The sequence below is a fragment of the Medicago truncatula genome, chromosome 1 (genome assembly GCF_003473485.1).
Source record: "Medicago truncatula cultivar Jemalong A17 chromosome 1, MtrunA17r5.0-ANR, whole genome shotgun sequence".
NCBI lineage: Eukaryota > Viridiplantae > Streptophyta > Magnoliopsida > Fabales > Fabaceae > Medicago > Medicago truncatula.
Genome location: NC_053042.1, coordinates 45,504,238 through 45,527,776, shown reverse-complemented (window position 1 = coordinate 45,527,776; position 23,539 = coordinate 45,504,238). Strand labels below are relative to the sequence as shown.

At 33.0% G+C, this 23,539-nt stretch overlaps 2 protein-coding genes across 6 annotated transcripts in view; one reads left to right on the top strand and one right to left on the bottom strand.

The window, feature by feature from the left end:
* LOC11408488 (uncharacterized) overlaps nucleotides 1-14,440 on the bottom strand; it is a 31,403-nt gene extending 16,963 nt beyond the window's left edge. Inside the window, exons 1-5 of one of the 4 annotated variants that reach the window (XM_024773545.2) lie at nucleotides 14,304-14,440; nucleotides 12,983-13,128; nucleotides 12,449-12,890; nucleotides 11,761-12,335; nucleotides 10,915-11,310 (exon numbers count right to left, since the gene is read on the bottom strand). In XM_024773545.2, the coding sequence (XP_024629313.1) occupies nucleotides 11,764-12,335; nucleotides 12,449-12,890; nucleotides 12,983-13,123 (1,155 nt within the window). In that variant the 5' untranslated portion in view covers nucleotides 13,124-13,128; nucleotides 14,304-14,440 and the 3' untranslated portion in view covers nucleotides 10,915-11,310; nucleotides 11,761-11,763. Of the gene's footprint in view, nucleotides 11,311-11,760; nucleotides 12,336-12,448; nucleotides 12,891-12,982; nucleotides 13,134-14,181 lie in introns of those variants that run through there. The other 3 variants (XM_024773543.2, XM_003591731.3, XM_024773538.2) reach the window with 3 other exon arrangements.
* Nucleotides 14,441-17,262: 2,822 nt separating this feature from the next.
* LOC11422363 (probable aspartyl aminopeptidase) lies at nucleotides 17,263-23,507 on the top strand. Of its 2 annotated transcripts, none has more exons than XM_024785006.2 (9): nucleotides 17,263-17,618; nucleotides 17,691-17,826; nucleotides 17,984-18,259; nucleotides 19,050-19,197; nucleotides 20,470-20,709; nucleotides 21,135-21,267; nucleotides 21,951-22,123; nucleotides 22,327-22,439; nucleotides 22,972-23,507. In XM_024785006.2, the coding sequence occupies exons 1-9, from the start codon at nucleotides 17,375-17,377 to the stop codon at nucleotides 23,078-23,080; spliced, it is 1,572 nt and encodes a 523-aa protein (XP_024640774.1). In that variant the 5' UTR covers nucleotides 17,263-17,374; the 3' UTR covers nucleotides 23,081-23,507. The 2 variants fall into 2 exon arrangements, with proteins under 2 accessions (XP_024640774.1, XP_003591776.2); XM_003591728.4 differs by having other exon boundaries at nucleotides 17,264-17,618; nucleotides 21,942-22,123.
* Nucleotides 23,508-23,539: the final 32 nt, after the last annotated feature.

Here is a 23,539-nt window from a genome sequence, read left to right as displayed (position 1 = left end):
ATTTATGCTACTTATTTTCTCCCTTTTGGGATAAAATAGTGAGCAGTCTTCTTTGGGAAAATACATCACCAACCCTTGGGCTAAATTTAAATCGGATTTTTTTTATACCCCAACAAGAATCTTTTTACCCACGGTAAAAAGTTTATTGAGTAAAAAAAAGTAGATTTAAACTTATCCCAAGGGTTGATCACTTCCCCAAGTCGGCTACTCACTATTTTACCCCAAAGAAGTTTAATCACTTTTGCCCTCAAAGAGAATATTGAAAAAAGAAAGAAAGAAGAGAAATAGAGGGAGAGAGTGAGGAGGGGGAGAAAGTGAGATGGTGTGAGGAAATAGGGAAGTATGGAGGGGTATTTATAGGTGGGAATGGTAGTGTAGGTTATAACCACCATAAATGTGGTCAAAAAAACATGTAAAGTTTGTAGAAAACGTGTGGATTGAAGGTTGAAAACCTGACCACCGTCCAAAAAACGTTTGTTCTTCAGTTCTTACCACCGGCCAACGTGCGTGAGTTAACTCGCGCATAGGCCAGTGGTGCGTTACTTAAGTCACACAGAGGTTATAAGGTGCGCAAGTTAAGTCATGCAGCGTGACTTAACTTGCGCAAGGGCATTTTTGGCATGGCTGTAGGGCGCGAGCAAAATGTGCTCGGTGAAGAGCAGCATTCTTATTTATAGAGGGACTTCACAATTGATCTGAGTGAAATTTGCGAGAGCGAATTTAACCAATTCTAACATGCACATGTCATATCGAATTGAAACATACTTGCGAAATTGAAGCCCACACAACTGACACTTGTAATGGATGGGAGTGGAAGATATCACTTATTCTTAAAGCTTATTAGGTCATGCTATCAATTAACCTAATACTAGACCTTGCACCCGTGCTGCCGCACGGGTCATAATTGTTGAAGACATAACATTCAATTAATATAGAAAATAATGTTCATATGGTGCAAATACAATGTAAATCCATGCGAAAAAATACAATAAAAAAGTAGTTCACATCGGTACATATAAAATTACAATTAAAAAGTGGTTCATGCTGGTACATTGCGAAAAAATTCCTTGTAGACAACATTTGATGTGTTATCCATGCTAACTCCCTTGTCGAAAATCACCACCTAAGACGACATTTTTTCCACCAAAAGGGATATCAAGTCTGTCGTTGTTGCGATGTCTTAGAACATCTTTGAGTGTTCGATCAAGGGCCTCGAAACAGTGTTGGTGCATCACAGGAGCTTCGTCCCATATTATAAGCTTTGCCTTATCAACCAATTCAGCCAAATTACTGTTGGGATGTATGGTGCAAGTTGAGCACTCGTCAACAATTAATGGAATTGCAAACCTAGAGTGAGCAGTTCTTCCACCAGGTATGAACAATGCAGCAATACCACTCGAAGCAACTGTCAACACAATATCACCTCTAGATCGAATTGTTGATGATAAGCTCTCCATATGAAGGTCTTCCCTGTTCCACCATATCCATAGACAAAGAATAAACCTAGTAAGTTTGAATCAACCCTTGAAATGATGGTGTCGTACACATGCTTTTGCTCTTGAGTCATGGTGTCCATCAATCTCTTGTGCTCATTTTTCAAGACGTTACAATCATATCTCATCTCATCTCATCATACAACATCATATTGTGTGACTGATGAATTAAAGAAACATCTGGCAGAGGCATCATAGGATAATCATCCTTCATGGATTTTCCATGACATTGCAACAACTGTTCAATTTCCGCAAGTGCATAGCTCCGCAATTGTGTATAATCCAACACCAAATCTGCAATATATAAACAAACAGTTACTTCTAAGATATACGAATAAGCATAAATTTAGGCCTGAACACATGATATAATTGCAATTAGTATAAATCTAATATTACTGTTTTGGTTAAGGAAGTAATAAGTAAAATAGAAAATTGTAGTATATATTAAGCTATGAAACCATACTGTATAAAACAATCATAAATTGCATGCTGATACATATTTACGATATACACATATAGTTATGGTACTGGTAACTTTGTGTAATTGCAGCAACCGTAACATAAATTGATATTGATTCATTTTATTGAGTTTAGAGCATATACAACTAAATAGCGGTGTTACTACAATTGATCATAAACACCGAGATAGCAATAAACGTCTAATTTTATAGAGTACATCATGTTTTAGTTACTTGTGAAATAGACATAATCAAAAAACACAGACATTGCTTATAACTATCTTTCTAAATAGCGGTGATCCTACTTTGCTCAATTAAACAGGACAGACACAATTCAATAAATTGCGTTGTCTATAAAATTGATCCTATAATAAGCATTTTCACCGAAAATATTAATGCTTCTGATCATATTTATCATTGACACTGAAATAAAAAATGTCAATATCAGAAGTCACCGCAATTCAAAAACCTTAAAAACGGTTACACGCTGCATTGAGCTTAGTTCAAAATGGAGCTTTATATACTGCTAAGAAAAATTCGACAGAATTATCCGAAAGTTGTTAAAAATAAACATTTAGAACAATACATCACCGCAATTTAACAAAGCTTCCGTCAAAAAACACAGACATTGCTTATAAATATCGTTCTAAATAGTGGTGATCCTACTTTACTCAATTAGAGAGGACAAACACAGTTCATAAATCGCGGTGTTTACAAAATTGATCCTATAATAAGCATTTTCAACGCAAATTGTAATGCTTCTGATCATATTTATCATTGACACTGAAATAAACAATGTCAATATCAGAAGTTACCGCAATTCAGAAACCTTAAAACAGTTACACGCTACATTGAGCTTAGTTCAAAATGGAACTTTATATACTGCTTAAAAAAATTCAACAGAATTATTCGAAAGCTGTTAAAAAAACAACATTTCGAACAATGCATAACCACAAATTACAATGCTTCCGATCATATTTATCATTGACGTTGAAATCAACATTGTCAATCTCTTAAGTCACCGCAATTCAAAAACCTTAAAACGGTTTCATGCTACATAGAACTTAGTTAAAAATGGAGCTTTATATACTGATAAATTAAATTCTTATGAATCATCCAAAACGAATTGAAAATACACATAAGATTTTGACAAATTCTGATGCAATACAAATAAATTCAGTAGAATATAACAAAACTAATCACAGCCATGGCGACATCTGTGGATCAGGGCATATCACTCGTCTTTTCTCGTTAGATTGAAAATGTAAATAACGGTTCAACATCTATTGATTCAGTCAAACAAACTACTAACTCTAAAAGTGACATAAAACGAAGTATTAGCTCCAACAGTCGGTGGACCAATTTTGATGAATGTCCCCGCAGTCACCTTACGGCTTAAACAGAATGCTTCCATTCACCCTCTATTTTGTAGTGCGGTTCCTGGAACGGACAGAAGCTTGGGTGCAAATCCACACGTGACCCGCATGATCTTTCAAATAGAAGTCCTTGGTGTTTACTGGCATAACAGAGTTCAGAACTCTGTCATATGAAAGGGTCTGAACAAAAACAAACGCACAAATTAGTGACATTTATATAAACAACTGTTTATACATTCGGCAGAAATCACCACAAAATAACGTAGCACCATACCAGAAATCATTTGTCCGCTTCATCAACACTCAACCATTTGGAGGAAAAAAAAGCATCATTGGAGCATAACAGAAGCCTGCTAAAATGGAATTGCAGTTGGCTTATTAAACAATGAGATTTAATGTTAGACGGTTTATGATGATACGTCCACAGATCTATGCGTTATCACCGATGCAACAGTTGTCATGACACCGCGATATAGTACATGTCATCTCTATGAAAAGCATCTCAATCATTGAAATGGCAGCAATTGTTACGACACTGCAATATAGGAAATAGTTACAGCCACCGCTTTTTAAGGGGTTTAGACACTATATAAGCATATGAAGTGGCCTTACAAATAATATGTCAGAAATATACACTAAAATATAGTGGTGTAAATAAAAAAATGGCAGACCATTCCTTCATGTGCCTACAGACGCAAAAAAAGCTTCAGAATGAATGTTCACCGCAATTTAGGATATTAGGCGGACTTCACTCATATAAAACATGAATGAAGTTAATTGAATAATAAGGTAGTATATACTATATTTAATAAGATTCTTAAGATGATATTCATAAATATCAGCATATGGCCAAGAACTCTCATACACCTTAAACGGCGGTTAACAGGAAACGAACATAAAGTAGTTGAAACAACAAAAACAATTGCGGTAAACACGGAAATGACAACATCCATAAAAAAATTCAAAATAAATTAGTTGATGCAACATAGTAGCTGAATAATTGCGACATGAAACGTTCTCCTATTCCTGAGGCTCAACTTTCATGCATTTGAGCTTCACCGCTTTGACAGGCTTTGTGGCAGATTCCTCACCATCCAGCTCATATACCGTCAGATCTGAAATAGCATTCTCAGCAGATCTTTTGCCCACCGCTTTGCTGTAGGGTGTCTGCTCATCCTCATTGTCACGATCAGAAGAGTCCTACAATTCGCTTGCTTTTTCTTTAACAACAGAAAGTGATGAATCAACGACCTAAACAATCTATACATGACACCAAAAGATTGTATCAGCTAAAAATCATAATATTTTCAAGATCATTGAGATTATGCAAAATGAATCGGATCAAACTCTAATAAGCAAAATATACCATCATTCCTTGTGATGAAGAATCTGCTATAACCGTAAAAATAACAGAATAAAATGAAATTGAAATGGATTTGTATTTGAATTTGAATTGAAAATCCACGATTTGTCAATGGAAGAGATTGAGATGAATTGTTGAAGTAAATTAGAGTGAAGTGAATATTGTTGTTCTGTTTCTCCGTCTATTTCCAACGGAAATTCCTTTTGTTGAGAAGGATTTGGATTATCCATTGCTGAAAATTTTCTGCTGAAGATTAGATTATAGTTGAATTAGTTCGAAATGGGTTTGGAGAAGAGAGAGAGAGAGCGGAGCAATATCCCCTATTCAATGTTAGTTTGTGGGTTTATGGGTTTGTGAAGAGAAAGATTGAAATGGGTTAGTTGAACATGGAAGTCCATTAGTATTTGGCACCTTGGAAAGACACCAACATTCAATGTTCTTGGAATACTGAAAGTTAGTAGGTGCACTTGGTTCGTTGCAACTACATAGTGGGGAATTTGAATTTCAAATTTGAGAGTAAATGCATTTAAAGCAAATTTTTCCCGCTCAAAATCAAGGATTAGGGTTTTTTAGGTCTTGTGTGCATTGTACATTAGGATTAGAAAATAAGGATAAGGATTTTCCCTCTATTTTTACTGCATTAATTGCTAATCACTATAACCCTAAAAAAAAAATTCCCTCCTTCTATTTGTTAAGTTTGAATTTCAAACTTTGCCTTGCAATTTGTTATTTTCCCTCTACTTCATGTGCATTAACTGAGCCTTGGTTTTAGCACTATTAGTTGGCTTTTCAACTGCAAACCAAAATTTCCTCGTCCTCTGCTTTTATTCACGTCTGTTTGAATACTCAACACATGCTTGGCTATTTCCAAAGTAGTTACATGTATCTCTTCACCCTCCCTATACGTTCCCTTTTGTTCTCTCTCCCTCTAAGACTCATTTTTCTCCAACATCAAATATCATCTTCCATTCATCCTCTCCCTAACTTCCTTCAATTTTCAATCTTCCTTCTCTCTCATTACAATTTTCCCTCTAAAGAACAGAAACCCTCCATGAATTCAATTCAAATGCCCACAAATGAAGTGAAAAAAATATATCAAAGTACATCTTTCTGATCAAAGGTCACACTTGCCTATCGCAACAACTTTGTTTTCATGGTTTTTGCTCGCCAAGATCAACAACCCAAAAAAGAAACTTCTACAAAATCAGTTGATGCAGAACAACTTTGTTTGGAAAGATTTGTTTTTATTTTTGTTAAGTTTACACTTTTCTAATTTTGATTGTTGATTTATCTCTATTCTTTATTGAAGCCTCTTTGTTGATGCAGAACAAAATACCATAACTGCTTGCAATACCATCCCTGTACGTTTGAATTTTACTCTTTTCCATTCTATCCAATGTGAAAACAGTTTGTGTATCTTTTTATCTCTCTATTGCTACCACCATTTTGCTTCTGTTCTAAGCCATTATTTCATATCTTGCAACCAATGGTTGTTTGATTTAATTGTATCTGCATTTCATTCTTTATTTTTCTTCATATTTTATTAGCCTTATTAGCCTTATTTGAACTTTGTGGCAAATACTCATTGATTTGAATACTTCAACAATTTTTTGTTGACTTTACAACTTCATATATAGGGTGTGTTTGGTAAAATGAAGTTATAAGCTAGTTGATAGCTGAAAAGTTAGCTTATTAATATAAAAAGTGTTTGGTAAAATTAGTTATTCAAGTGGCTCATAAATATAAAATGACGTAAAAGGACAATCTTTTTTTATAAATCATATATACAATTTTTATTAATTATTGTATTTTTTTAAAAAATTTTAAATTTATTTCAAAATATTTTCATCTCCCAAATGATAAATGTATTTATGAATTCAATTGACATTTTTTATTTAAAAAAACTTTCTTTTAATGAATTTTACTCAACTAAACTTTCTTCACTCTTTATTGTAAAATTTATATAAAATTATTTATTATTGAATTAAGAGTATGTAAAAACGAAAGTGAATAAGAAAATTTGAAAAAGATTGTGGGTAGTTTTTTTTTTTAAACGTGGGCAATTGAATAAGAATGTGGGTATGTTTTTTTAATTAAAATTAAATTAAACCATATTAATAAAAGGTTAAAATTGGAAGAAAATATAAAAAGCTACCAGCTATAAGCTCAAAAGCTACTTGAAATAGCTTTTCAAAAAACGTTATAAGCTCATGAGAAAAGCTCGTTACCAAACACATCACGTTTTCATCCAACAAGCTTATAAGCTAATCCAAGAAGCTATAAGCTAGCTTTTTTGTGTTACCAAACACAGCCGTAATTTATGCACTTGTAATTTTAATTTGAGTTAATTTCAATCTGAGTTAATGCATTAGAAATATGCGTAATCAAGCCATTATTATACACACGGCTTAATACACGACTTTGCGACTTAAATTCATGTGTGTTTCTTTCTCTTTTGTTCATGCTCGGTGTATCTTTGCAAGTTGTAGATTGAGCAGTGTTTTGATAGTCGAGATTTACATTGAGACTTCCATCTTTGCGCCAACTTTCTTCTCTACCTTCCATTATGTAATTTCCGGTGATGAAATGTTTTTGTTAAGCAACATGACCAATGTCTACGGTGCTCCAGCGACAATGTATCTCTGCTCCATTCAAAATCGTTTTTGTTCTATGACTAATTCCCACTGTGTTCTAACTTATTGATGAGATTTTATATATTTATTCTGATTTTTTTTTTAAAATTGTTATTAATAGCATAAAGTGGAAACAAATGAAGTTGAATGGCGGGGCTAAGGAGCACAAAAAAGAGAGGGGCTGAATAATTTGTTTACGAAGAAACACAAGCTTGGAACCACCAACTTGAACCATCCCCTTTTGGAAGCAATATAGTTGAGTTCATTTATTGAGTTTGAAATAAAGGGGATGCCTTTGAGTTTGATTTGTTTCCTCAATTTCCAATAAAAACAAAAAATATAAAGAACCCTTCGTATGAATGTTAACTCTTCATATCTGTGTGCTTTCTGTTTGTATCGGTTTGTTTTGTTTTCTCAAGAATTTTCTCCTTACATGTTTTACATTAGTTCATTGTAGCTTTTGTGATAATTCTTCTTCCCCTTTGATGCGACTTTCAAGTCAATTATTAACTCACTTAGATATATCAGCTTGCTCTTCAAGCAGTTTAACATTTATTGGGTTGATGATTGATGTAACTATTGATAAAACTCATCCAAAATTATTAAATATATTGTAGAACATCTGACCCTCACAAATTAAAACAAGTTACGGAAGGCACTCATCAATTTGACATTTTTTTTTATAACTCTTTCAATGCATTCTAATGCCCAACTCCTTTTTCTTTTTTGTTTGAATGGAATAACCAAATCCTTTCATCCTATGCATTTTTTTTAAATATATTCAGCCGTTCTTTGAAAGGCCTTTTTAGAAATTAAAATTTGTATGTAATAACATTTTTGTCCTTCAATAATTGACTTCTGAAACTACATAGTCAATTGTCATGGGTTTTTGGTAGGTTGAATGAGTAATTGATTTTCAAGGCTAAGTTCTGCCAAAGAATCCACTAATATGACTCACGAATTGCTTGGAATGTGAATAAGTGTTTCAATGCTTTCCTACGAATGTGTGATTGAAGGATGGTTTAACTCACAAAGTAAAGTGGTATTAAAAGGTAAATTTGGTTAATATATCACTATTTGTATCATCTAATAATATATAGGTGATGTATCCTATGACATGTATGTTTCCATTTTAGATCCACATTATTCCGTTCAAAGAGAAAAATCTAGAACACTATATCTAAAAAGAAGTTACACGTATAAAGCAAATAACCAAGGTCTTAGAAAAAAAAAATACCATTGATAGCCATGTCACAGTAGTTAACAAAGAAGTTCTTAGAAAGAAAAAACTGTCACGGCACAAAACAAAGACTTCTAGAGCTTAACTGAAAAAAGCTTGAAAGTTGCGTAGAGTAGCAACTAAGAAAATCGACAATTGTACAATAGTTTTCTTGATCAACATGAAAAACGACAGAGCCTAAGCTAGGATTCATCGGTTACACGCAATTTTCACGATGATGCAATTTATGGCATGCATACACCCGAATTCCTAAACACAATTGTTGCTTCAGGACTTCCAAATCACAAATTAAGACTAAAAGTTGGAGTACCGGTCATGCTGTTGAGGAATTTAGATCTTCAAAATGGTTTATGCAATGGAACAAGGTTGATCATAACCAGAATGGGAAAATATGTGCTAGAGGGTAAGGAAATATCTGGTAGTAGTGTTGGAGAAAAAATATTTATATCGCATTTATCTATGTCACCTTCAGACATCCGAATTTCTTTCAAGTTTTAAAGACGACAGTTCCCTTTAGTTGTCTCTTTTGCCATGACTATTAACAAGAGTCAACGGCAATCAATGCGACATGTTGGATTATATATTTATATCTCCCAACATCTGTATTTTCACATGGACAATTATATGTTGTTGTCTCAAGAGTTACATCCAGAGAAAGACTGAAAATATTGATAATAATGAAGATGGTGAAGATATTGATACGACGTCTAATGCCGTATACGAAGAAGTATTTTGAAATGTGTGATACTCCCTAATATATGTTATGTCGTCTTTAAAAATCGTTTATATCTTTGTTGTAACATGAAAAGTTTATGATACGATATTTACCGATATGTTAGCTTTGGTGACTTCGATAAATTTTGTTCATGTATTCTAATTTTTTAAATTTCATTCCAACATATTTCATTTTATTGTGTATCAAATTATTTCGACTCATACGACCCATGCGGTGCACGGGTCAGCGTTCTAGTGACCAATAAACTTAATAAAAAAAAAAAGTGTAATAAAAGATAAACACACACTCGGGAAAAAATAATTTTCTTTAAATCCGTGCACTAAAAATAAATTTCGTGTTGATATAACTTTTAATGTTTAGACTTACAACTTCATGTTGATTTCCAACCAATGTTCCAACAATCCCACTTGAATTTTTAAAAATAGTTTCAGAAGTAACGTTAAATGTTTCTATACAATTGGGTATAAATAGACGTGTCTTCCAACTAGAACTTCTACATAACGAGTAAGATTCAGATTCAACAAGAGTGACTCGTAGTCTCGAACTCCTTCTCTTACATAAAACCCACACACAACCTTTTCACAAGGTATTCATAAAAAAAAAACCATGCTTTAATGGTCATGCAGGTTTATCCCCGTATATTGAACGCTCTAGGAATTTTGCCTCAAAATTCCATAGGAATTGTCCTCAGTTCCATATTCACATAGGTGAGTTTATCAAGAGTACTCATGTAGTTAGGTACTCCACCTCATTAAAAGTATAGATCTCATTAAGAGTTCTATTATATCATCCTTTTATCCTTTCAAGAGTCATGCTTCTATTATTAATATAACATGTTAATCTCATATCACTTTGTGGCTTGTTATTACCCATTGAACATATGTTTTTGGATCTCCAATCACTTCATTAATGCGTACCTGATCCATTATAACAACTGATCTTTTTTAGAGTAATTCTCTAACGGTGACGTATTTACGTCTTATCTGTCGTATTTTACCATTGTTGTAATAATTCTCATTTTTTGCAATAGTCACGGTGCTATCACAAATGGATCAACATAACCAACAACAATTTTTCCCACAAAGGAATCTTAATTAGCAAACATATTAACCAACTTGTTTCTTTACTAGTAATTGCCCTTGCTCACTAGCAACTACCGTTGAAGAAACAAGTTGGTTAAGAGAATTTGTAAGAATTTACAATTTCAATGGAATTTTTGCAAAAACTGGAAGAAGAAAAAATTGCATGTCATGGAAAGATTTTTGGCTTTTACGGAGGAGTATTTGTAAGAATTTGCAATTTCAATGGAATTTTACCTATTAACTAGTAAAATACTCATGTGTTCGCACATATATGGTGTCATTGCGTGTGGACATCGGACAGAACTTTGATAACCAAACTTAGATAAGGTGAACACTTATCTTATGCTCAAGAAACAGTGACTATAGGGTACCTAAATAGGACCATTATCCCTAACGACTATAATCCACCACCAAAGCAAAAATACACAAATATGGTAGCAAAAGAACTAATAAGTAATAAGAGTGCACACAACAAAAAATAGATTTAGGAAGTAATCTTAGCAACAAAAGAAAAGTTCAAATCATTTGCAGGTCGTAATATTCTCCCCTGGTGCATGAAAAAGGCATTCTAAGCATGGCTCTCCTCAGCATTGTAGTGAAATAATGACAACGATACATCAAAATCAGAAGTGATATCTGATCAAATATAGTGCATCCATTGATATTAACCATTATAAAAAGAGCTAGTTAAGTTTTAATATGTTCTAAAATCGCAAAAGAAAATGACAGAGATTAGGAATAAAACTCAAAATAGCAACAAAATCCAATTTCTGATGACAGTGACAGAGTTGTTGAAACTAATTTTGATCTTCAGCCTGCCATTGTGTTTAACATGGTGTTTGTTCCCATCAGCATTCACTAACCACCAATGATCGCCTAGCTCATCGAAAAAACATCTCCATGAAGGTTGGTTCCCATAAACAAATATCCTGTTAATAAAGCTTAAGTTAATAAGCAATTGAAAGCGTATAATGGAATATATATACAAATATACTTAATTGTCCACTACTTCAGTTTCAAATATTTAGGAAACCATATAGTATATACTATATAGTAATGTTCATTTTCTTTTTACTTAGTGAAATCGTTGAGAAGACTAATGTGTGCAATTTCTTGAAGCATGTGTATTCACCAAGATTATGTTGCAAGCACAATGGCATGGCCACTTTCATGCTTTCTTATTGCATTCACTACTGATAGAAAGAAAAAAATCCCCTAAAGGGAAAAAAAAAAAAAAAAAACAGCTATTGCCCACAGATTGATATATCTATTTCTTTAGTAGAACACATAAATCATGTTGTTAGAAGCAATAGAAGTAAATGACAATGAAAATAGAATATTTAATCTGATATGTGTATATATATGACAGAAAATATTACTTGTTAGAGATTTAGGAAACCTCTTCGAAGACCACCTAAATTTGTAGTGCTGGACATTTCCCTTTTCTCCTTGTCATGAATTAGAGTCTCGAGTCCTTGTTTGCTTTTGACTCTAGAAAAGGTGGTGCACAGCTGACCATTACTGAACCTTGGTTTAGGTAAATATAAGCCCACATTGTCGAATGAGTGACCTTGAGATTTGTTGATTGTCATAGCATATGAGACAACAATTGGGAATTGTCTTCTAACTAGCTTGAAAGGCAATTTTGATTGTGAAGGAGACATATCTAATCGAGGAATTAATACCAGCTCACCAATATTATTTCCAGATATACTTTTGGCCTGAAGTACAAATCGACCTAGCCTTGTAACAATTAATCTAGTACCATTGCGAAAACCCTCAAACAGGTCTAAATCTTTTAGAAGCATTACAGGGGTCCCAATCTTGAGTGTGAATTTGTGATTTGGCAGGTCAGATGTTTTGATAGTGTTTAGAAATTCAGGAGGAATTGCGTCAAATGCTCCTACATCATTCATCTTTGACCTGTCGGCACTATAATACTCCCTTCCTTCACCTATTAATGTAGAACAAAATGAAAGTTAAACAAAGCTCCTCATATGTAAGTTCACATGATGATGAATAATTGAAGGGTTTCTACTAATAAAATGGAGAACTAATTGCACATACCTGGAATCAACTTAAGTACATAATCATTTATTTGATCAACTACCTCATTTGTGTAGGTCAAAATAGCTCTTGATTGCAAATATTGTTCATTGTTGTATTGTGAAAGAAGATCTGGATATGTACTTTGAACAATAGCATCAATAGGATCACCAGGTGAAGTATCTACTTCAGCATAACCATCATTAGGCTCTGACATCTTTCTAGTCAGTACTTGAGAAAAAGTTTTAAACTCAACCTTAGTTAGAGGAATATCCGGAAAAGGATGTTCATAAATTACACTCCTGCCATGAATGATAATCTTGCATGGATGATCACAAAGCTTAATTTGTAAATCATTATTTAGGACTTTGAAATTCTGCATCACATATGTCTTTTGTTCTATTAGGATTGATCCCCATTTTGCTATGTCATCCTTCACGATTATCGCTTGAATTTTATCCCCCTGATAACAAAAAGAATCATAAATTAAAACCAAACATGCATTTAATCATTTTTATTAAATCAGAATGAAAAAGATATTTAGTTGGAGTTCACCTTGGTATCCATTAAAACCATTTCAAGATGTTGATGGTTATTCATGTTTGTAACAATCCACATATCTGTTATTCGAACTCCAATCTTCCATTCTTCCTTGGTGGTATTAACCCCTTTGACAGTGTCAAATGGTCCTGCCATCGGTCCTACACTGTCATAGTAAATGTTCAGCATTCATAAACGAAGGTACAAAACAGTAGCTTAAATCACAAGGAATAGGGGGGGAAAACAAAATTAAAGTGAATCACAAATGGTAAAGCAAAACATCCAGAAATCAAAAAGGACAGAAAATTGTTGAAACATCTCATTCACTATGCATTTACACAAAAAAAAATAGAATAAAACTCAAACAACATAAATTATTATATTTCGGAAACTCCATATCCAGCTCAATAACCGACTAAACCGGCGTCTACTAGCAGAGGCTAAATACTTAGGTACTGGCCCAACGGCCAACACAGGAATTGTTGGTACTCGTGGGATACGAACCTAGACTTACAAAGGAGCACGCTCATAGATTCCAAGGATAACAATATAACAAGAAAATAAAAGGGAAATTACCAAATTTTGATAATAACATAAAACTGAAAGAGTCAAACAATAATGATCTGATTTGAGATGAAAAGGGGTAAAACTTGGTAAAGCATGACATCATATCACTGTGCAGTAATTGTGCATGTATACAAATGATACAATAAAAAAAAAACAAAAAAAGGCGAAGGATACTCAAACAATAGGGAAAAAAATACAATAACATAAAACTGAAACACTGAAACTTAAACAATGGGGAAAGCATTTTATCTTTTAATCAATCTTAATCGGTAACTATATGCAAGTTTGTTTAATTTTTTATATATGTTTAATCAAAATAAAGAGAAGTTACATGCAAATATTGAGGGATTAGGCCAAAACTCAAAGCAAATCCAAGGGCATAAAGAACATGAAAATCCAATAGGATAAAATCTTGGTGAACGAAGAATGCATGACAAACAAAAGTTCACACCCTAAAGAAAATAATGCATGAAACAATTGTTCTTGAGCCCTAATTATTTCTATTTCAGTTGAATAAATCTTAAATACAAAATGGTATGGTATCACAAATTAAAACCATTAAAGGATAACAACAAAATAAGCAAGATCGTTAAAAATAAACTAAAAACTAAAGCATATATCAGTAATAAATGAAAAGAATATATGACCTTGTTGTTTCTGGATAAAAAAAGAACTAGCATGCGTGAGAGTTATGAAGAAGAAAGTGTTCGATAAGGAATCTAACTATGAAAATAGAAGATGAAGAAGGGATAGATTATATTATAGATACCAGCCAAAAGTTTTGAAGTTGAGAGGACTATGAAACCGTCGTCAAACCGAAGTGTTTGCTTTTATTGTTTGGTTATTTATTGCTTTGTTTTCAATTAAGTTTTGAAATGACCACTCTTGCTGGTTTCAATTAAGTGAAGCAGAGCAGTGTAATGATCATCTGATTTTATTTATTATGAAACCGTTTCATTCAATTTCCAAAAAAAAATATAAACATTTTATTCAATGCAGTTTATGAAATTTTTTATTTTATCAAATAAGCTAGTGATGATTCCCCTCAAAAAAATAAGTTAGTGATTAAATATTTTTCCCTTAAAATGAATTTACTCCTTAAAGTCAATAAGTAAAAAATTTGAAAGAAAAAAGTCATGCAAAGGCAAGTGTAGGCATGATAAGTTGAGATTTTTTATAACTTGAAATGAGGGGTTTTGCACAACTTACCTACCATATAATATAAGTATTACTTCCTCCTTTTGAAATTTACATCGTTTAAAGTTTTTAAAAAAGATTTAAAAAAATTTTATTATTTTATCAAATTATTCTTCGTAATTATTGGTTAGTTTTAAAAGTAATAATTTGGAAGTAGTGTGCATAGTATTAATTAGAGGGTATAATTGAAAAAGAAAAATTATTATTGTATTGGAAAATGAAAAATGACGTTCATTTTAAAACAATTTTTTTTTTATTAAAGTGACACTCGTTTTGAAACGGAAGAGTAGATGCGTTTGGCTTCATCTAAACGTTTGTTTGGTTTTTCCGTTGTAACACACAAAGACACTTTTGCACATTTTTCGATGTGTTTTTGCTGTGATTTCCAAAGTATTAGCTTATACGCTAACATAGTTTTTTGCCATGATTTCTATTAAACTTTGTTTCGCAAATGCATTACCAAACATGCACTAGGTATTTTATGGTGGAGATAATTGATTCTGACAAAATTCATTTTAACTGAATTAATGTAAATTTATTTAAGTTTGGGCAAAATGATGTAAATGTAAAAGTGATTCTTATTAGTTGATTTTGTTTGGATAGTTTTGAATAAAAATTATTTTCAGATGTATAATTACAAAAATGGCTCTAAATATGTGTTTCTATTTTGATTTTTTAACTAATTACTTTTTGTCAAAAAAATATAATAATTACTTGATACATTATGTCATATAAAATTACTATTTTGAGGTCACGTATGACACGATGGGCAATCTAAAAAAGAGATCGAAAGGATTGGAAAAATAAAAGTTGAGGAAGAGAGAAGGGAGAAATTTCATAAGTTTTTTTCCTTCATAAATCTAGAGTACGAGTGAGGTGGAATTCTTTATTTATAGGGTGACTTCACAATCGATCTGAGTAAAATCTGCAAGATCGAATTCGAACAATGCTAACGCTTGCGAACCAGATCGACTGAAGTGAGCGGAGGATATGAACAATGGACTTGGTCATGAAGCACACAAATAAAAGGTTCAACAAAAGATAAACGCACACTCCAAAGAAGAAGAAAAAAAAACATTTAACCAAGCTCGAGGATAGGCTGGACGACATTGTAGTCGCGCGCATGGTAGGTAAATATAATTTTGTGTGTGATCACTCTACTCACAAAAGTGGGTATAGCTTTAGGACTATCTCTATCACACACACTTGAAACTTCCAAACGTCCTCATAGTTTCCTACCAATGTTTCAATAATCCCCTATTTAAATTTAAAAATAGTTGCAGAAATAACATTAAATGTTTCTATAAGATTGTGCATAAACAGAGATGTCTTTTAACTTGAATATTTGCATAACGGGTAAGATTCAAATTCAACAAGAGTAACTCGTAGTCTTGAATTATATCTCTTACGTAAAATCCACACTCAACCTTTTTATATGATATATTCTCAAAAGCCCGTGTTTTAATGGTCAGGCACGACTTATCCATGTATACTTAATGCTCTAAGAAATGTACCTTAAAATTTTAGAAGAAACATCCCTAGTTCCATATTCACATAAGCGAGTCTATCAAGAGTACTCATATAACTAGATACTCTACTATACTATACTTTACGGTATAAATCTTATTAGGAGTTTATCATTCTCTTAATGCTTTAGGAGTCGTGCTTCTATTATTTATAATAGCATACTCCCTCCGTCCTACAATAGATAACCTATTTGAAAATGAGCATTATTAACCTAACATATTTTGACCATATTTTTATACTACTCCCTCCGTCCCGTAATAAATGACCTATTTGAAAATTTGCAATTTTGACCTAGCTTACTTTGACCATATTTTTCTACTAATATACATAGATAAATAATATCATATAAGATATCATTAGATTCGTCTCGATGAGTATTTTCAAAATATCAAATTTTCATGATTTTTTCTAACATATTATTCAAGATATTTAAGTCAAAATTATGCATTGAAATGCGTAATGGAGTCAACTGTGTCATTTATTAAGGGACGGAGGGAGTAATATACAAAGATAAATAATACTCCATCCGTCCCTAATTATAAGACCCTTTTGAGAATTTTTTTTGTCCCTTTTTATAAGACCCCTTTGCTATTTCCAACTACATTAATTATTTCTTTACATGCATGCCCCTATTTATTATACATAATTTTCTTCAATCAGCAATAAATATCATGTTGAAAACATAAACCAATTCTCTCTTAAAGGATAAAATTGTAAAAACAATAGTAATTACAAACATATTTAATACAAATATTCACTATCTTAATTCCCGTTATTTTTTCAAAAGGGTCCTATAATTAGGGTTGGAGGGAGTATCATATAAAATGTCGTTATGAATATTTTCAAAATATTAAATTTTTATAATTTTGCATTGGTACGTATGACAAGATCGAGTGTCTCACTTAACATGAAGATGAGACGGATATCACATAATGACTTGTTATTTACTCATTAAACTTATTTTTTGGGTCACCAATCATTTAGGACTTTTTTTCTTTTAGCTAATCCTTTGATCAAAGTTATCATCAACGATTCTAACGATATCCACCTTGATGCAATACTAGTTGACAGAGGTTGGGTGTTTGTTATGAGTGTTGGGACTAAGTTTGAAACATCATGGCATCAACAATAACTCGACCGCACATTCTACTTCTGCACTCTTCATCTCCATCACTCAAACTCAATCTCAAACCATCGTCACCATTTCTTCGCTACCGAAATCTCCCAAATTCATCGCCCTTCATTCCACGACGTGTCTTCTGCTCCACCAATTCCACATCTTCAAAATCCCAATCCGCTTCCATTGTTAACGATCTTCTCGATTACCTTAACGAATCTTGGACTCATTTCCACGCCACAGGTACAGTACCTTCATTCCATTCTTATTATTCTTCCATTTTGCCTAAACTAACCTTTTTCATTTCGTGTGTAGCTGAAGCTAAACGACAATTGATCGCAGCTGGTTTTCATCTTCTTAATGAGAATGAAGAATGGAATCTCAAACCAGGTGGACGCTACTTCTTCACTCGTAATATGTCCTGTTTGGTTGCTTTCGCAGTTGGACAAAAGTGAGTTTCAATTAATATAATATAGTCCTGATCCTGATATTAGCTTTTTCGAGTAAATTTCCAATTTTCCCCCTGAAATAGTAGATGACTCATTCACTCTTTTTATTATTATCTTCTGATGGACTTGGAATGGATCTGTGCATTGGTGTTGTTGAAGGTATGATGTGGGTAATGGTTTTTATGCGATAGCAGCACATACTGATAGTCCTTGTCTGAAACTGAAGCCAAAAACAGCATCATTGAAGGCTTCTTCTTATATGATGGTAAATGTTCAGACTTATGGAGGTGGGTTATGGCATACTTGGTTTGATAGGGATTTGAGTGTTGCAGGAAGAGTTATTCTCAAAAGAAGTGATAAATCTTTTGTTCATAAGCTTGTCAAAGTCAGCAGACCCATTTTACGTATTCCTACTCTTGCCATTCATCTTGACCGGTACTATAACTCACACTCATCAAATTGTATCATATCATTCTTTCTTAATTTAATTACAACTCCTAGTTGAACTTAGGCTTCTTTGGATTGAATTATTTGAGCTTATATATTCACATAATCACTTTTGAGACTGTTAATGGGAGCTTATGGAAAAAACTTATGGCATGTCAATTGCCTTTTTTCAGTTTATTTTCACAAGCTCTCCAAAATAACTTATGGAAACAGCTCATAACTTGTATGAAAATTGTTTCACTTTTTTTAGAAATATCTTATACATCAGTACTTATGCAATATGTGTTTAATTAATCTGTTTATCCAAACATGGCCTAACACTAACAAACTATCATCATCATGTCCATATATTCATCAAACTAAACATCATGGTTCAGTGGGATCTAACTCTCCTCAAGTGACTAGTAATCTCAATTATTAATGAGAAATTTAAGGTTTGATGTTTCAATGCCCTTATGATTTGTAATGCATGTGGGTTGTGACATTAACCATTGATTTATTCAGCAATGGTCAATCACTTACTTCAGAGGAGCAATGCTGATTTTTCAGTGATATCATTTGTCTCTTGTTTGCATAAATATTTTCAGTTAATGATCAGCAAATACCGGCAAACATTTGTACTATCATTGAGGGAAATGTCTGGTTTTTCTATGTGGCCCTAGTATTATTTTTTTATTTTTTTTGGATCATTAATTCTTTATTAAATGTTAATGCTCTGTCACAATGACATGCAAGCTAGCAGATTCTATTGCTGCCTCATATTTGTTTCATTGTTTAGCACAGTGAACCAGGATGGTTTCAAACCAAATTTTGAGACTCATCTTCTTCCTTTACTCTCGATGAAACTTGAGGACACTTCTGCAGAGTCAAAAGAGAAGACTGCTAAATTGTCATCCAAAGCTTCTCATCATCCACTGCTTATGCAGGTACGTATTGTTTTTCTTTCTTTTGAATTGAGTTTGAATATGAAGTTCTCTTCAAAGGTACCACCTTTGAACAATCTTTTGTGTTCATGGATTCAAACTAGTTGTGTTTAATTTTTGAGTTGAGGAAAGCAAACCTTACCAATAAAAAAATTTCAACATTTATTCAAAATAAAATATGATTCCATCCACAACTATCGTTTTCTTGTTGTTTCCCCTTTTTTCTTCTTTGTACAGTCTAGATTCAGTGGAAGAAAGAAAACATCGATCAAATTCATAAATTTTCCAAATATAAATTGAAATTGCTATATACTATAGTTGCTATGGTACAGCATAGATATCTTTTGACGCAAGTCAAAGAAACATCATTCAGAGCCTGACATGGCAGTTTTAGGGAACATCTTAAAAGTTACTCTGCCTGCTATCATTTGTTTTCCTACTCTTCGGGTCTTGATCACAACTAGATATAAGTAAGGCACTGTAGAATATAATTATAATTATAATTATAATTTCATACCACATTCTTGAGTTGTTATTGATGATGATAAAAGAAACACCGAGACCTTTCAAATCACGGGTCTTATACTTGTATTGTGCTAACCTGTGATCTTAGAAAGAGCAATAGTTAATGAATCAAAATTTAGAACATCATTATTTTGAGAATTTTAGAAAGTACACTTTCCCCTAGATAATTCTGTGATTTTCTTAACCAGTGTCTCGGCATTTTCCTTATACATATTTTGTATCGCTCAGTCCATTACAATTTAATAATCCAATGAATTGGTTGCATTAGCTATGCATGCAAATATGTTGGAAGGTGGACTGTAAATATTCATTCATAGAAAGGGATGATTGCATTGAGGGCAAGGACTGTTGACCGAGATTTTTTAATTGCTTTCATGTTTTATGTAAAAGAATTTTTGTAAAGGAATTAAAAGATTTTAGCAGAGTAGTAGACAAATAACGGAAAAGAGGCATCAAAGAGCATTGTGTGGAATTGGTAGTGCCATAATAAGTACCAGTGGTCTAGCCAAAGCCCAATGATGAAACATGAATTCATAGCCGTGTTTATTATTTTGGATATCGGAATAAGCTACCAAGTCAAATAGGTTTATGGCTTGGTGTTTTAGCAATTGGTATTTTACAATGGGTCATGCTGGAATGGAATTGTACAAGTTTGTCTGTCTTTGATTTTAAACTACCCTGACTTTAAATGTAGCTTGCTTTAACAATTGCTTACTATTCTTTATAATAGCCCTTGTCTTAAATTTTCAGATATTGTCAGAGGAGTTGAAATGTGATGTTGATGAGATAGTGAGTATTGAACTGAATGTTTGTGATACTCAACCTAGCTGCCTTGGAGGTGCAAACAATGAATTCATTTTTTCTGGAAGATTAGATAATCTTGCTTCAAGTTATTGCGCATTGAGGGCACTTGTTGACTCAAGTGAATCTCCGGATGATTTGGCTAGTGAACAAGCGATTCGGATGGTTGCTCTGTTTGACAATGAGGAGGTAATTGTCTTCTTTTTTAATTTGGATGCTTCTTGTTTTATGATTCTTTTGCACACTTATGTATCGGAAAATTTTCTATATTTTCACCCGCTGTTCTCACAATAGTTGCTCTATATTTGAAAAATATCTACTATTATTAATTTATTATAACTATTCAATAACAACGAACAAGAAAGTACTACATCATTAACCTATGCAATAAACCGTTCTTTCAAACTGATGGAAATAATATCATATCAATCATTTCCCCTAAAAAAAAAAATAGCAATTATTGGTAGTGTGGGACTCTTGACACTTGCAATAAATCAAATTAAATCCTTTATGATATTTCCTCTTTGAGTTGTAATAATGCATCTGTTTTTTTTGTAATGTAATGATATTTTGCTATTGATTTCACAGTCCCACTTTTAACCACTGCTGTTTAGGTGGGTTCAGATTCTGCTCAAGGAGCTGGTGCACCCACTATGTTTCAGGCCATGAGACGTATAGTTGCGAGCTTGGCAAATAGCTATGTTGGTGAAGGCTCTTTTGAGCGCACTATACGCCAATCATTTCTCGGTATACGATCCTCTTATAAATTTATGATAAATGCATGAACATAATAATTAACTTTAGGCGTGTAATTCCAATATTAAGGGTTTGCAGACTTGATTGTGAACCTTCTGTTGTAGGTCAATTGTCAACCTTCTGTTGTAGGTCAACTAGCATAGCTAACTAGTGGCTCCTAAGAAAGCTCAAATTATGGATTAGTTAAAGAGGGTATGGGGTTTAAAATAATGGAAGAAATTGATAAAAGAGGTCTCGAGCTGTTTCAGCCGTGGCAACCATTTGTTCAGGACTTATATCTTATTAAGGGGTGTGATGTGACTAAGGAAATAACTGTAGCATTTATTTATTTATTCTGTTTCTGGACTCTCTTATTTTTATTAGATCTGTTAAATTTTTGGGTGGAGACCAATTTTTATGTTTTTTTAAAAGATAAAAAGAGAAAGAGCTTATACATGAATTTGTTTCAGGGTTTAGTAAAACATGCCGATAATTTCGTCCTGCAATATAGAGTTTGTCGTTTAATTAGATTTTGAAAATATAGTTCTATTTATGATAAAAGAACACATTCAATGGAAAGTAGTGATTTTTATTGTCATATCAGCAGTAGTAAATTTGACGTCCGTAATTTGTTGTCTCACATGATATTCTGAATGGGACCACCTTTTTGATTCTGTTTCTAACAGTGTCTGCAGATATGGCCCATGGAGTTCATCCAAATTTTGCAGATAAGCATGAAGAACACCACCGACCAGAGCTTCAGAAAGGACTTGTTATTAAACACAACGCAAACCAGCGCTATGCTACCAGTGGAATCACATCTCTTCTTTTTAAAGAAGTTGGGAAAATCCATAACCTTCCAACTCAGGCAATCCCTCTCTATTATTTTTCATTTTGTTTAAACTATTTATTTGTTTTAATGCAATTTTTTATTTTTATTTTTTTTACTGTGAGTAGCTTTTCCAAAATAATCTCTAGCAATATATGAAAGAGAAAGTAAATGTGTTATCCATGCTTGTTATATCACATAATTATGGCATTTGAATATTATATTTTGTCTACTTACTGTAGGAATTCGTGGTTAGAAATGACATGGGATGTGGATCAACCATAGGTCCAATACTCGCTTCTGGGGTTGGCATCCGAACTGTTGACTGTGGAATTGCTCAACTATCAATGCACAGGTATCAAATGATTTTGAAACAGAGAAAAGTATATAACTGCCAATAACCTATCAAAGCCTTTATTAAACCTTGTCATATACTTAGGCTTGATACCGAAAAGGTATAAGTTGTAACATTGTCTGGCAGTTGGTTCTTGCACATATGTCTATTCTATATATGAAAGTCAACTAACCATTGTTTTTCTGTATCCGGGAAATTAGTCCGGAAAAAATAAATCAATTTTCGATATTTACAAGGTTGACTTCATCTTTTTGAAACCTCCGCCTGCTTTACCATTCAATATTTCTTGGCCTACTATTGGCCAAACCACCTGGGCACTAGGTTGAATGTGAGTAGGGACATTTAGACATTCTTCACAATTGGAAAAATAAGCACCATGGAAATACATGACACTCAGCCAATATTTAAATGTTATTCCCCTTAATTTCTTGTCTTTATCTTATTGAAATGCTTGAATTGTTATTACTTTATTCTTGGTGAAAGTTTTGATAGAAAGTTTTGATAGAATTGTTATTACTTTATTGTACTGCAGTATAAGAGAAATATGTGGGAAGGAAGATATCGACATTGCCTACAAGCATTTCAAAGCTTTCTATCAAAACTTTTCAAGCATAGACAAGATGCTGACTGTGGATAGCTGAGCTGTGTTGTTGAACATGTGTATGGTACTATACTTGTTTGCTGAGGAAATGCTGCTAGTGGAATTAACTGAGGAAGTGCTGCTAGTGGATTTAGCTGTGCCGTGTTGCTGAACATGTGTATGGTACTATACTTGTCTTTGCCGAGGAAGTGCTGCTAGAGGAATTAGAACGGGATATTGGTTTTGGGATCTCTTTAGATTAGATCAATCCGAGAAAAAAGTTCTCCTAAATACCTGGCAAATGAACTTCCTTCCCTAGCATTTTAGTTGGATTATTCAACAGATTTGTTATACAGATTTGTATGAGTCAAATCCTCTCTATTTGCTCAGAGAGCATTTGTTAATACACTAAAACAATTAGACTTTTGGTTTTATTATTCCTAATTTATTAGCGGGGTGAAATAGAATTCAAAACCAGTGTTTTATAATCGGACCGACCATTGCCCCAACAAGGTGACAA

What these genes read in the sequence shown, in the direction of transcription:
- LOC11422363 (XM_003591728.4), top strand. Translation starts at nt 17,375, where the DNA reads ATGGCATCAACAATAACTCGACCGCACATTCTACTTCTGCACTCTTCA. An exon ending in CTTGCCATTCATCTTGACCG is followed by an intron (nt 18,260 to 19,049) that starts GTACTATAACTC and finishes TTCATTGTTTAG; the next exon opens with CACAGTGAACCAGGATGGTT. An exon ending in ATCATCCACTGCTTATGCAG is followed by an intron (nt 19,198 to 20,469) that starts GTACGTATTGTT and finishes TTAAATTTTCAG; the next exon opens with ATATTGTCAGAGGAGTTGAA.